Raw genomic sequence first — 13,656 nt, 5'->3', positions numbered from 1 at the left:
AGTCTATAGTCTAGTCTATAGTCTAGTCTATAGTCTAGTCTATAGTCTAGTCTATAGTCTAGTCTATAGTCTAGTCTATAGTCTAGTCTATAGTCTAGTCTATAGTCTGGTCTATAGTCTAGTCTATAGTCTAGTCTATAGTCGAGTCTATAGTCGAGTCTATAGTCTAGTCTAGTCTATAGTCTAGTCTATAGTCTAGTATATAGTCTAGTCTATAGTCTAGTCTATAGTCTAATCTATTGTCTAATCTATTGTCTAGTCTATAGTCTAGTCTATAGTCTAGTCTATAGTCGAGTCTATAGTCTAGTCTATACTCTAGTCTATAGTCTAGTCTATAGTCTAGTCTATAGTCTAGTCTATAGTCTAGTCTATAGTCTAGTCTATAGTCTAGTCTATAGTCTAGTCTATAGTCTAGTCTATAGTCTAGTCTATAGTCTAGTCTATAGTCTAGTCTATAGTCTAGTCTATAGTCTAGTCTATAGTCTAGTCTATAGTCTAGTCTATAGTCTAGTCTATAGTCTAGTCTATAGTCTAGTCTATAGTCTAGTCTATAGTCTAGTCTATAGTCTAGTCTATAGTCTAGTCTATAGTCTAGTCTATAGTCTAGTCTATAGTCTAGTCTATAGTCTAGTCTATAGTCTAGTCTATAGTCTAGTCTATAGTCTAGTCTATAGTCTAGTCTATAGTCTAGTCTATAGTCTAGTCTATAGTCTAGTCTATAGTCTAGTCTATAGTCTAGTCTATAGTCTAGTCTATAGTAGTCTAAGTCTAGTCTAGTCTATAGTCTAGTCTATAGTCTAGTCTATAGTCCTATAGTCTAGTCTATAGTCTAGTCTATAGTCTAGTCTATAGTCTAGTCTATAGTCTAGTCTATAGTCTAGTCTAGTTAGTCTAGTCTATAGTCTAGTCTATAGTCTAGTCTATAGTCTAGTCTATAGTCCTAGTCTATAGTAGTCTAGTCTATAGTCTAGTCTATAGTCTAGTCTATAGTCTAGTCTATAGTCTAGTCTATAGTCTAGTCTATAGTCTAGTCTATAGTCTAGTCTATAGTCTAGTCTATAGTCTAGTCTATAGTCTAGTCTATAGTCTAGTCTATAGTCTAGTCTATAGTCTAGTCTATAGTCTAGTCTATAGTTCTAGTCTATAGTCTAGTCTATAGTCTAGTCTATAGTCTAGTCTATAGTCCTAGTCTATAGTCTAGTCTACTAGTCTAAGTCTATAGTCTAGTCTATAGTCTAGTCTATTAGTCTAAGTCTATAGTCGAGTCTATGTCGAGTCTATAGTCTAGTCTAGTCTATAGTCTAGTCTATAGCATAGTATATAGTCTAGTCTATAGTCTAGTCTATAGTCTAATCTATTGTCTAATCTATTGTCTAGGTCCTATAGTCTAGTCTATAGTCTAGTCTATAGTCGAGTCTATAGTCTAGTCTATACTCTAGTCTATAGTCTAGTCTATAGTCTAGTCTATAGTCTAGTCTATAGTCTAGTCTATAGTCTAGTCTATAGTCTAGTCTATAGTCTAGTCTATAGTCTAGTCTATAGTCTAGTCTATAGTCTAGTCTATAGTCTAGTCTATAGTCTAGTCTATAGTCTAGTCTATGGTCTAGTCTATAGTCTAGTCTATAGTCTAGTCTATAGTCTAGTCTATAGTCTAGTCTATAGTCTAGTCTATAGTCTAGTCTATAGTCTAGTCTATAGTCTAGTCTATAGTCTAGTCTATAGTCTAGTCTATAGTCTAGTCTATAGTCTAGTCTATAGTCTAGTCTATAGTCTAGTCTATAGTCTAGTCTATAGTCTAGTCTATAGTCTAGTCTATAGTCTAGTCTATAGTCTAGTCTATAGTCTAGTCTATAGTCTAGTCTATAGTCTAGTCTATAGTCTAGTCTATAGTCTAGTCTATAGTCTAGTCTATAGTCTAGTCTAGTCTAAGTCTAGTCTATAGTCTAGTCTATAGAGTCCTTTAGAGTCATGACCACCCGTGAGAAAGAGTATTAAAGTCTCCTAAGCCAGAGAGACCATGACCACGGAATATACGTAAGCCCTCGCATCGCGACAAGATTGTTACTCAGGCTTGGCCTTGTCTATAGTCTAGCGGAAAATTTGTTTAGTACTTTAGTACTATTTCAGTTTTCCATACCTGAAATGAAGTCTAAAACAGAGTAGAAAAACTAATTGTTAAACTAAGTTTAAATACAAAAGGACTTGAAACAAAATTAGGATTGTAAAACAACTTTGTTTTCGATTAAAAATATATCAAATTCTGCAACTTCAAACAAAAATATTTTATTAAGTCCGTTTGTATTTCTTTGTTTTCTCTTTTAGTGTTGAAATCGGTGAATCTGTACGTGGCGAAGATGTCTATATTGTACAATCTGGTTCCGGTGAGATTAACGATAATTTAATGGAGTTGCTGATTATGATCAATGCATGCAAGATTGCCTCAGCATCTCGTGTTACAGCTGTGATTCCTTGTTTCCCATATGCCCGCCAAGATAAAAAAGATAAGGTTAGTTATAAATAAAACAGGGATTTAAATTACAAATTTTTTTTAAATTAAAATACATTATAAAAGTGTAAATTATTTTGAAAAAGAGAGAGCGAGAAACAACAACTACAACACTAACTGTGAATTTTCTTGATTAATATGTTGTTTTTACAAATTATTTTTTATTTATAATTTATTTTTGGTTTTTTTATTCAAATTATTTTCATAATTTAAAAACAATTTGTTGTTTTTTCCCCTTTTTTGATTTATTTATAAAAAAAACTTAATAAGTGTTTTTTATTTTTTAATTAAATTCTAAAATTTCTCTGTATTTGTTGAAAATGCTTTTAATTTGTTTTTTGCATTTTGATGTTTTTTAAAAAAAGCAAATAGTAAGAAAGAAATATTGAATTTCTCAAAAATGCAGGTAACAATTACAAAACAAATGTGGATGAAGATAATAATGATTATTATGTTCTAGTCGTAAAGTTTCCTAAACTATCCTGTTTTATATTAATTAACTTTAATTTGTTGATTTTCTTTAGCTGGCTGGCTCAGATGATGGCGGTGAAAAGCGTTTAAAAAACTTCGATTGGAAATTTAGGGTATTATTTGTTTCAATTTTATTTATTTTCCATAATTTTTTTACTTTAAAAATTATAATATTTCGGTGAATAATTTAATAAACAGCGATAATAATTAATCTCGTCTCATATTCAAGCATATTTTGTACAAAATTTTTTGTTTAAATATAAATTAACATTTTAATTAATTAAGTATTAAATTCAATCATTTGATATTAGTTTAACTTTAATTAAACAAAAGGTAATGTTTTATAAAAAAGTTTTGTTTATATTAAGAAATATTTATGTACACATTTTCAAAATGGAGAAATTTTTGTGGATTTCTTATACTAAAGTTTATACTGTAAACTAAACTATAGACAAAAGTTTATACTAATCTATAGTCTGGACTGTACTATGGTATGGACTATAGTAGAGTCTATAATCTAGACTATTATCTGGAGTACAGTTTAGTCTATTGTCTGTGCTGTAGTCTGGGTTATATATTGGCTTATAGAATGGACTATTAAATTGTCTATAATCAGTCTTGTCTATAGTCTGGACTATAGTCTTGTCTATAGTCTGGACTTGTTTATAGTCTTGAATATAGACTTGTTTATAGACTGGATCCTCCTAGGACCCTAGTCTATAGTCCAGACTTGTTTATAGTCTGGAATATAGACTGGTCTATAGTCTAGACTATAAATAAGTCTATATTAAAGACTATAAAACAGTCCATAGTATAGACTATAGACAAGACTACAGTCCAGACTATAGACAAGACTATAGACAAGACTATAGGCAAGACTATACTATAGTCCGGACTATAGGCAAGACTAGACTATAGTCCAGACTATGGGCAATACTATAGTCCGGACTATAGATAATACTATAGTCCAGATTAGGCTATAGACCAGACTATAAACAAGTCCATAGTATAGACTATAGACAGGACTACAGTCCAGACTATAGACAAGACTATAGTCCAGACTATAGACTACATTATAAAGAGTATAGTTCAGACTATAAACAAGTCTATATTCCAGATAATTTAGGAAACTAGTCTATAGTCTGAACTATAGTCTGGACTATAGTCTTGTCTATAGTCTTAAATATAGACTTGTCTATAGTCTGGACTATAGTCTTGCCTATAGTCTGGACTATAGTCTTGCCTATATTCTATACTATAGTCTTGTCTATAGCCTTGACTTTAGTCTGTAGTATAGTCTTGTCTATAGTCTGGACTATTGTTTTGTCTATAGTCTGTAAGATAGTATTGTATATATAGTATACAATTTGGATAAAAGACTAATCTAAAGTCTGCAGTATAGCCTAGTCTATAGATTGGACTGATCTATAGGCTGGTCTGTTGTATAGTCTATATTGTAGTCTATAGTTTCAGTCAAGCAGTCAAGTCAATAGTGTGGACTATAATCCAAACCACAGTCTTGTTTGTATATTAGATAATAGTCTAGTATATAATCTGGACTTTAATGTGAATTGTAGTCTAAAATATAGTCCAGTCTATGGTCTGGATTATAATCTATAGTCTGGACTAATGTGTGGTATATAGTTTGGTCTATAGCCTGAACTATATAGTCTGTACTGCAATCATATCTATATACTACTTATAGTACAGGCTATAGTGTAGTCTATAGACTTTTATAAACATAAAATAAATTGGATTTGTAATATAAAATATGAACAAGAAAATCCCTTGATGAAAATGTGGACCTAAAAAATTCTAAATAATTTTTTGTGTGTTTTAATTTTTGTCTCTATTTTGTTGTTTTTTAATTTTAAATTCATTATTAAAGTATAAATTATGCATGTTTATATAATTTGTTATAATATTTATTTAATTTTTTTATAATAATTTCAATTATTTCCTTTTCAGTAATAATTTTTGCAATGAAATGCACAATTAATCAGACAAAAAACATAATTTTGTACAAAATTTGCTTTAATTTGGCTTGAAAGAAAAATTCTTAAACAAAATTCGTTTTCCAAAAATATTTTCCAAATTATCTTTTTTCCACATTTGATTTGTTGTTCTTAATTTTAGTTTTTGTTTGCCACAAGAAAAAAAAAATAAAATTATGAACAAACTTTTAGTTTCATTGCAATAACGAAATTTTTTCCAACAATATTATTTGGTTTAATTAATTTGTGATGTCTTTGTACTAAAAGAATTTAAGGGGTTTTTAATATTTATTTTTTTTTGCAGATTATTTACATTTACATACTTATACATACATACATATTTACTAAGTTTTTTTAATGAATTAATTAATTACTTGTGATATAAAGTGTCGTTTTGTAATTTTTAATACTATTTGTATTTAGTGTCCTTAAATGTTTTTGTTTTTTGAAAGTGCATTTGTTCTCAATAAGAGTTTTGAATTCGTTTTGGAAATATTTAATTAAAAAGTCACTGCCACTTGAGTACATATCGCGGTTAAAATTTAAAAAAATATGAACTGTATACATATCAAAGTTACATCAAAGCTTATCCCTATGATTAGTTATTAACTCGATGTATATTCATTATTTTACTGCGAACGGCCCTACTGTGCAGATTTTTCATATTTGTACTATTTTACGAGTGATATTGAGGGCTAATATTTATATTTATTTTGTTTCGTTCTGACGTCTTTTAAACAAATAATTATTTATTTTTAATTATCTCCTGATCTCTGGGGTCATTATTTTTATGATAAGCTTTGTTTTACTTTTATCAATTTTGGAACTCAATATACATTTTAATTTTCTTAGCTAAATTGATTGAAGGAACTCATAAGATTATTTTTAAATTTAATCAGTTATTCTTTTTAAACGATTTTAACTACAAATCGAAATTTTCAAGTCTTTACTGAAGCGTTACCTCAAAGTCTATGTAGACTTTCCAAAATATTTGGGCAGAATCAACAGTTTAACAATTATATTGAAATGTGAAATTTGTAGAGTATAGATTAAAGTCTTGTCAATAGTATGGTCTTGCCAGTTGTTGAGACTATAGTGTTGTCAATAGAGTGGATATTGTCTATAGCTAGCACTATTTGTGGTATAATCTGCGCTATAGTCTGCAGTATGTCTTAGACTATATTTTTGTCTATAGTCTGGCCCATAGTCTTCTCAATTGTCTATACTGTAATATTGTCAATAACCTGAAATATAGTGTTGTCTCTAGTCCGGACTATTTTTAGTCATTAGTGTAGATTATTATATTGCTTATGGTGTTGCGTAAAGTCTAAAACCATAGACTAGACTATAGACTAGACTAAAGACTAGACTAAAGACTAGACTAAAGACTAGACTATAGACTAGACTATAGACTAGACTATAGACTAGACTATAGACTAAACTATAGACTAGACTATAGACTAGACTAGTCCATATAGACTATAGACTAGACTATAGACTAGACTATAGATTAGACTATAGACTAGACTATAGACTAGACTATAGACTAGACTATAGACTAGACTATAGACTAGACTATAGACTAGACTATAGACTAGACTATAGACTAGACTATAGACTAGACTATAGACTAGACTATAGACTAGACTATAGACTAGACTATAGACTAGACTATAGACTAGACTATAGACTAGACTATAGACTAGACTATAGACTAGACTATAGACTAGACTATAGACTAGACTATAGACTAGACTATAGACTAGACTATAGACTAGACTATAGACTAGACTATAGACTAGACTATAGACTAGACTATAGTCTAGTCTATAGTCTAGTCTATGGTCTAGTCTAATCTATAGTCTAGTTTAGTCTATAGTCTAGTCTAGTCTATAGTCTAGTCTAATCTAGTCTATAGTCTAGTCTAGTCTATAGTCTAGTCTATAGTCTAGTCTATAGTCTAGTCTATAGTCTAGTCTATAGTCTAGTCTATAGTCTAGTCTATAGTCTAGTCTATAGTCTAGTCTATAGTCTAGTCTATAGTCTAGTCTATAGTCTAGTCTATAGTCTAGTCTATAGTCTAGTCACTAGACTATAGACTACACTATAGACTAGACTATAGACTATACTATAGACTAGACTATAGACTAGACTATACTATAGACTAGACTATAGACTAGACTATAGACTAGACTATAGACTAGACTATAGACTAGACTAGACTATAGACTAGATTAGACTAGACTAGACTATAGACTAGACTAGACTAGACTAGACTATAGACTAGACTAGACTAGACTATAGATTAGACTAGACCATAGACTAGACTATAGACTAGACTATAGATTAGACTATAGACTAGACTATAGTCTAGAATATAGACTAGACTATAGACTAGACTATAGACTAGTCTATAGTCTGGCCTATAGTGTAGTCTATACTCTAATCTATAGTCTGGTCTATGGTCTAGTCAATATATCTAGACTCAATTGAAATTTTAGAATATTTCTTGAAAAACTTTAGATATATTTTTTAAAGCGTTTTAATAAATTTGACTAGTTTTGACTCAAGTGTATCTAAGGGTTATTTTTTTACAAAAGAATGGACTTTGTAGCACTGAAAGTAAAATGTATGTCGATTGAAAGCATTAACTCGAAATTTATTTTAATTTGAGATTTTGTTATGTATTTTGCTCATATTTTTTAAACAGTAAAAGCAATTCCTTTCAATTTTAACAAAAATAAACTCCTTGACCGCCTGTTTGATTAACACACTGTCTTTATTATCACCAAAAGAAAAGAAGCCACTAAGCACGGTAGATAATAGTTTTCAGGGAAACCTTTTCCTCATCCTCTACTTTTTTCTTTTAGTCCCCCTTCGTTACCTGAATTTCCAACTTTCCTACGACTATATCCCCCGCCTCTTTGGATCTTTTCTGTAACTTTTCTTTAGTTTTTTGTGTTAAAACTCTATTTCTGAACTTTATGTTTCACCTTTTTTCTTTTTTTACTTTTCTTTCCAAATGTCTTTTTAGGAATTTTCAGCTAAACAATATACTGTGAGTAGCTAAGGAACTATTTAGAGGTCCCCAACTACAACGACATTTTTTCTCAAAAAAAAAGCAGCTTTTATGTTTCTTTTTTCAATAATAAAACTTTTAAGCTTTTCTGGTGAAACAAAATTCTAATAAATTTCAAAAAACATTTGGACACGCTGTTCTTTTTTTTTCTTTAACTAAATATATATGTTTTCTTTAGTTCGGTTTGATTTATTAGTTAATTGTGATTTTTTTATTAAACATTTTCCCAAAATTTTTGGTAAACTTCCCCTTTTAATAAAAAATAAATTTCAATATCTATTTTGTATGAAGTTTTGCATGATAAATTAAATATAATTTTTAATATTTTTTTACTAGATTCTTCTTATATGTAAAAGTAAAAAAAAACTACCACAACATTTTTATATTTTTTACTTCCCCTGCACCCTTTACACACCGTTTCTTAAAGCACTTTTTTGCATTTTTTCCAAATTAGAAAACATGTTTCACCTTTTAAGTCCAAAATTTATGTTTCAAATCACTTTAATTTTATTTAATTAAAAACAAAATTTAGTCAAAGTAGTAGTTTTTTTTTTAATTTAAAATTAATTTATATTTTAAATTATTATTTTTTTATAATTTATGTGATTTGTTTTTTTTTCTTCTAAAATTGTTAATTTTTTTGTTTGTTTAAAAATTAATTTAATTCAAAGGGTAAATTTCAAAATTTTCTCATGGTTCTCATTGGTCAGTCATCATTTGTCAGCGTCTTTTGTCATCATTAATGAGAAAAAAAATTTAAAATGGTTTTTTACTTAATACTCGTATTTACTCGTCAGTCAAATCATAATCGCCATTACTGAAATTTCATTAAAAAAAAAACGATTATTTTATTTAATAGTTTTAATCATTATTAATTGTTGTATTAATTAAAATTTTTCTTTTTTTCTTTCTTCTCGTTTTTTTCTTTATTTAATGTGTTTCTTATAGAGTCGTGCTCCCATTTCGGCGAAATTGGTTGCAAATATGCTATCAGTGGCCGGTGCAGATCACATTATAACCATGGACTTACATGCATCACAAATTCAGGTAAGTTGTTTAACTTTAAAGTGTTATTCTCGAAATCAGGAAATTTTTCTTTGGAAATTGCAAATTGTCTTTTTTTTTACCTTTTTAATAAATTTAGGACAAATGTAAAATAATGGAGATTTTTTGTTTAAAATCTTTAAAAACTATGTCAAAAATTTTGTGTTAGTTCTTTGGTAGAAATATGAAATTAAAAAAGCCCTTCACGGAGGAATCTTTTCAAAGATGTGAAGCCATCGAATAACTGATAGAAAACTTATTTATTTCTTTAGAGTCTAGACACAATACTGTCTGTCATTCACACATTGCATTCAGCCAAATCTGGCAATAAAGTGTCCCTCATTCCCTCTACATTTCCGAATGTTTTCATCTAACTTAAAATTAATAGTGGATCTTCGTGGTTGGTGATTTTCATACTACCTCTGTATCATATAAACTATACCACAAGATGCTCGACACGCTGTTGTTGTAAAAGTCAATTCGAAATTGGTAGTTATTCCTAGGGAATCTTTCTTAGATTATGAATCTTGTCATTTTTGAAAAGAATATCCTGTTGTTGTAGCAGTCTCGCTGCTGTTGGAAAGTCTTCCCAGGGGAAAAAAGTTCTGGTTGATGCAGCTATTGCTGAGTATACAATATTTCGCCAATTGAGAATCGATTCGTTTCGGAGCGAAGATCCAAATGTCGTGGGTTCTTGTTTCCTTGATAATATTGATTCTAAGCTAAATTTTTTATGGTTTCTTCAAGTTCTTTAAGATATCAAACGATAGCTTTGAATCATATGCAGCAAGTCCTTCAACATTGTACAAAAGCTTAACACAATTCTTCCATTACAATCGTAGTGGGTATCTGTAAAGCGTGACCGACCATATGATACCCTACACCAGTTATGAATAATAAATGTGATTTATTTTTCATAATAATTCATTGTTCCGATACATTTAAGCAATTTATGGATGAAAAACTAATTTTCTGAAAGAGGCTTTATATGGGGGCTAGGGGCAAATATGGACCAAGTCCGATAAAGTTTTGTGAATATATTTATATTTATATATTTATTTGTGCTGAATTTCATCGCGATAAGTTAATTTTGGACATCGAAGTAATTTTCGGAAGAGGACTTTGTATGGGAGCCAGGGTCAAATGAGGCCCGATCTTTATGAAATTTGGTAAAGTCATCAAGGCTTGTATAAAACTTTGTTGTGCCGCTTTTTATATACAGCTATATTTAACATAATTATAAGCTCAGAAGCCCTTTTCGGGGGGTTCTGTTGTATGGGGGTTAGGTGAAATAATGGACCGATTTTAACCATTTTCAATAGGCTTCGTCCTATTGAAAAAAGCGTGTGTGCCAAATTTCATCCAATTATCTTGAAAATTGCGACCTGTACCATGCGCACAATGTTTACATGGACAGCCAGCCAGCCAGACGGATGGACGGACATAGCTAAATCGACTCAGAAAACGATTCTAAGCCGATTGGTATACTTTAAGGTATAGGACGAATATTTTTGTATGTTACAAACATCAGAACAATCCCAATATACCCTCCCCACTAAAGTAAAGCGAAGATTTAGTTGTCGAGTGAACGTCTACAACTTCGACAACCTGTAGTTTATTCTGGTTTTCTTGGATAGATTGGTTCTAAGCTAAATTGTTGGTAGTTTCTCCATTAAACCCTTTAGCGTTCTCTTACAATCATGATAGGTATCTGTAAGATGAAAGAGATTAGAGAGTTAGTAGAAATTCTGGTTTGTTTTCAACATAAGATGTTAGGATACTTCGGTTATGCCCCATAAAAAGGTGCAACTCCACTCAGAGACCATAAAGTCCATTACCATCATAGAGTGTAAACACTAGAAGAAAACAAAAAGATCATTAGTAGAGAGGTAAGAGGAATAAAAACAGGTCAACGCTCAAGGGGTTACAACATGGAAGTTTTACCAAATCGATTCCCTAAAAAAATTGTGAGAGAATCTGAGTCTCGCTATAAAACCCAGTCGAAGAATGAATGAAGAAGTGACAGATAAGTGTTGTTACTCTTCTATCTCTATCAGCTATGTCCAGGTTCGAACCTAATATAGCTAGATCATTCAGCAACTTCATTACCATGCACATTGCAGGTGACCCAACATAGTCAAATAGTAAACAGCAAATGTACCGTATAACATGCCAATGTTCTAAGAGCCACCCACGACTCTAAATCCATATAGCTTGAGTTATTGACCAACCAAATGTTTTTTTTATCTATTAGGCAAGTTTGGAATATGTTTAGTTAAAGCTATGAAGAAGGATGTTGTGGTTTCATGGAATATCTTCTCATTTTTTAAACATCTGCGGGATATGCTTGTCATTGAATTCAAGGCGGTTTAAATCTAACGTTTCCCGTTATCAAAGCGGGTCTTTACAAGATTTTTCGTTTGTCTATTTTTAAAAGCAGTATAAATCCAAAAGGAAAGAGCTAGGGAGCTCACGGTAAGGTTTGTTTTTGGTTATATATTGTTTACAGGCCATATATGATCCCAGCCCTAAATAAAAGAATAAAAATGTTCGATTAATCAGCTTCCTTGGATTCCGTTTGCTATCGATTGAGTTTGACTCAACTCTTTTGGTCTCGAAATCTATTTAATACCAGGGTATAATTCCATCAAACCATATACATACGAATTACAACATACTATACTATATGCATACTATATGCATACAAGTTCGAAAATTTTAATTAACAAATATAATTACAAAATCGATCCATGTTCTCAATGTTAATGTTAAAAATACTTTGTAAAAGTATAATTTACAAAGCTTTTTCTATTTTAACATTGAAACTTAATACCCATTAACGATTATTATCACGAATCAAATCCCCCAACAAATATAAAACGCACATCGCTTATATTATTCTTTTTTGAAATTACATATCGATAGTAAAAACTCGTTATCACTAAAATATTTATAACACAATTTCAATTTTGTATTTTACTTAAGAAAAATTAACAATAAATTTTTAATTAACAGAAAATTTAATATATTAATCAATCTACCCTAACACTTCAAATTAACTTCTTTAGTTTTCCTTAGTCACAAGTGATACTAAATTGGGTGGTTCGGGTATTTGACCAAATGATTCTTCTACACCTGAAGTACCTGCTATAGGTTTAACACGTTTCGGTATGCAACTACATAAAGTGGAAGCTGTTATGGATTCCTAAAGAAATAAAAAAAAATAACTTTTTAGTTTTAGTTTAAAAACTATAGATTGTATTTGAATATTATATTAGTAACAACTTATAAGGTGGAACTCAAGTTTGTTGATCTATAACATGCATAATGCACTCATCAATGGCATTATTATTTTTAATACCTCCTCTTAAATTCAAAGAGTTTGGCTCCAATAGCAAACTTATATTGGAACTGGAATTTTCTAAATTATGTTGTGTTAATAAACTTCTCACCGATACTTTAGCCAATTGATTACACAACTCCTCTATTCTTTCCTCTTTTAATTTCAAAATATTCTCCAAATGTGTAATCTTTTGCTGAGCTGTGTTAACAAAACTATCCTTGGCCTGTGATTCCCTTAAAACTTGTTCGTAGATGGAAAACAAAATCATTTTCTGAGGCACCTGAACAATAGCATCACCGATTTTCTTATTAACGGTTACCATCATAATGTCATCATTTTCGGTCCACAGTTGTTCCTGTTCATCTGGTTTATCACCTTTACTCTTTTGCGTTTTTATCATAAGCATTATATCATATAGTAAAGCCTCTATAGCTCCTGCCACGCCTTTAGATAATTTATCCAACATATTTTTATTCTGCTGTAAACCCAATTTGGTTAAAACTTTATAGTTAAAAGTTTCCCAATTGTTTAATTTCAGTTGAGTATTGTTACGTGGTGGATAATTGTGTAGATCTATGAGTTTGGGATAGAATGTTTTAAGTAAATTTGCTACGGGTAAAGCATCAGAAAAGTCGCGATTTAAGTTTTTATAGGTCACTTGTAGTTCTTGAAGCCAACATTTTAGTTCATTGAATTCTTCGGTTGTTAAACGTTTGGGCATTTTTTTTATATCTTTAATTTGGAAAATTAAAAAATATTTTTTTATAAAAAATATATATTTTTTTATTGGCAAATTAAATAATTTTTAATTTGTTTCGTATTTTTAGAAGTTTAATAAAAAAGTTGCTGGGATTTTTTGTAGAAAATAATTGGGGTTTCAAACCAGTTCAAAAAATTTCCTTTTGATTATAGAGATTCCCAATTTCGAACCATTGCTTGGCCATTTTCCAAAAGAATACGCATTTGAATATATAATTAATTTGTATTTTATTTCCGTTTTATTCCAGGGTTTCTTTGATATCCCCGTGGACAATCTATATGCTGAACCAGCCGTTTTGAAATGGATTAAAGAAAACATTCCAGAATGGAAGAATTCTATTATTGTCTCACCAGATGCTGGTGGTGCTAAGCGGTAAGTAAAGTTATCCCTAGTGCTTAACTTTAAAAAAATAGATAGATAGATAGATAGATAGATAGATAGATAGATAGATAGATAGAT

The 13,656-nt window shown here is 30.2% G+C and overlaps 2 protein-coding genes across 6 annotated transcripts in view; one reads left to right on the top strand and one right to left on the bottom strand.

Moving 5' to 3' along the window:
• Window positions 1-13,656, top strand: part of LOC119612714 (ribose-phosphate pyrophosphokinase 2) — a 47,022-nt gene that overhangs the window by 27,055 nt on the left and 6,311 nt on the right. For 3 of the 5 annotated variants that reach the window (XM_037968564.1, XM_037968565.1, XM_037968563.1), the window contains 3 exons: window positions 2,323-2,506; window positions 8,999-9,097; window positions 13,445-13,569. In XM_037968564.1, the coding sequence (XP_037824492.1) occupies window positions 2,323-2,506; window positions 8,999-9,097; window positions 13,445-13,569 (408 nt within the window). Of the gene's footprint in view, window positions 1-2,322; window positions 2,507-3,030; window positions 3,091-8,998; window positions 9,098-13,444; window positions 13,570-13,656 lie in introns of all 5 variants that reach the window. The other 2 variants (XM_037968562.1, XM_037968561.1) reach the window with 1 other exon arrangement.
• LOC119612715 (sperm flagellar protein 1-like) lies at window positions 12,035-13,281 on the bottom strand. Its single transcript, XM_037968566.1, has 2 exons — window positions 12,547-13,281; window positions 12,035-12,299 (listed from the first exon to the last, which is right to left on the bottom strand). The coding sequence occupies exons 1-2, from the start codon at window positions 13,156-13,158 to the stop codon at window positions 12,159-12,161; spliced, it is 753 nt and encodes a 250-aa protein (XP_037824494.1). The 5' UTR covers window positions 13,159-13,281; the 3' UTR covers window positions 12,035-12,158.

The sequence above is a fragment of the Lucilia sericata genome, unplaced genomic scaffold (genome assembly GCF_015586225.1).
Source record: "Lucilia sericata isolate MDLA Ls3-8-SP2 unplaced genomic scaffold, ASM1558622v1 Contig001813F_arrow, whole genome shotgun sequence".
Lineage (NCBI taxonomy): Eukaryota > Metazoa > Arthropoda > Insecta > Diptera > Calliphoridae > Lucilia > Lucilia sericata.
Note: the sequence above shows the minus strand (reverse complement) of the source record. Positions and strands in the feature narration are given on the sequence as shown.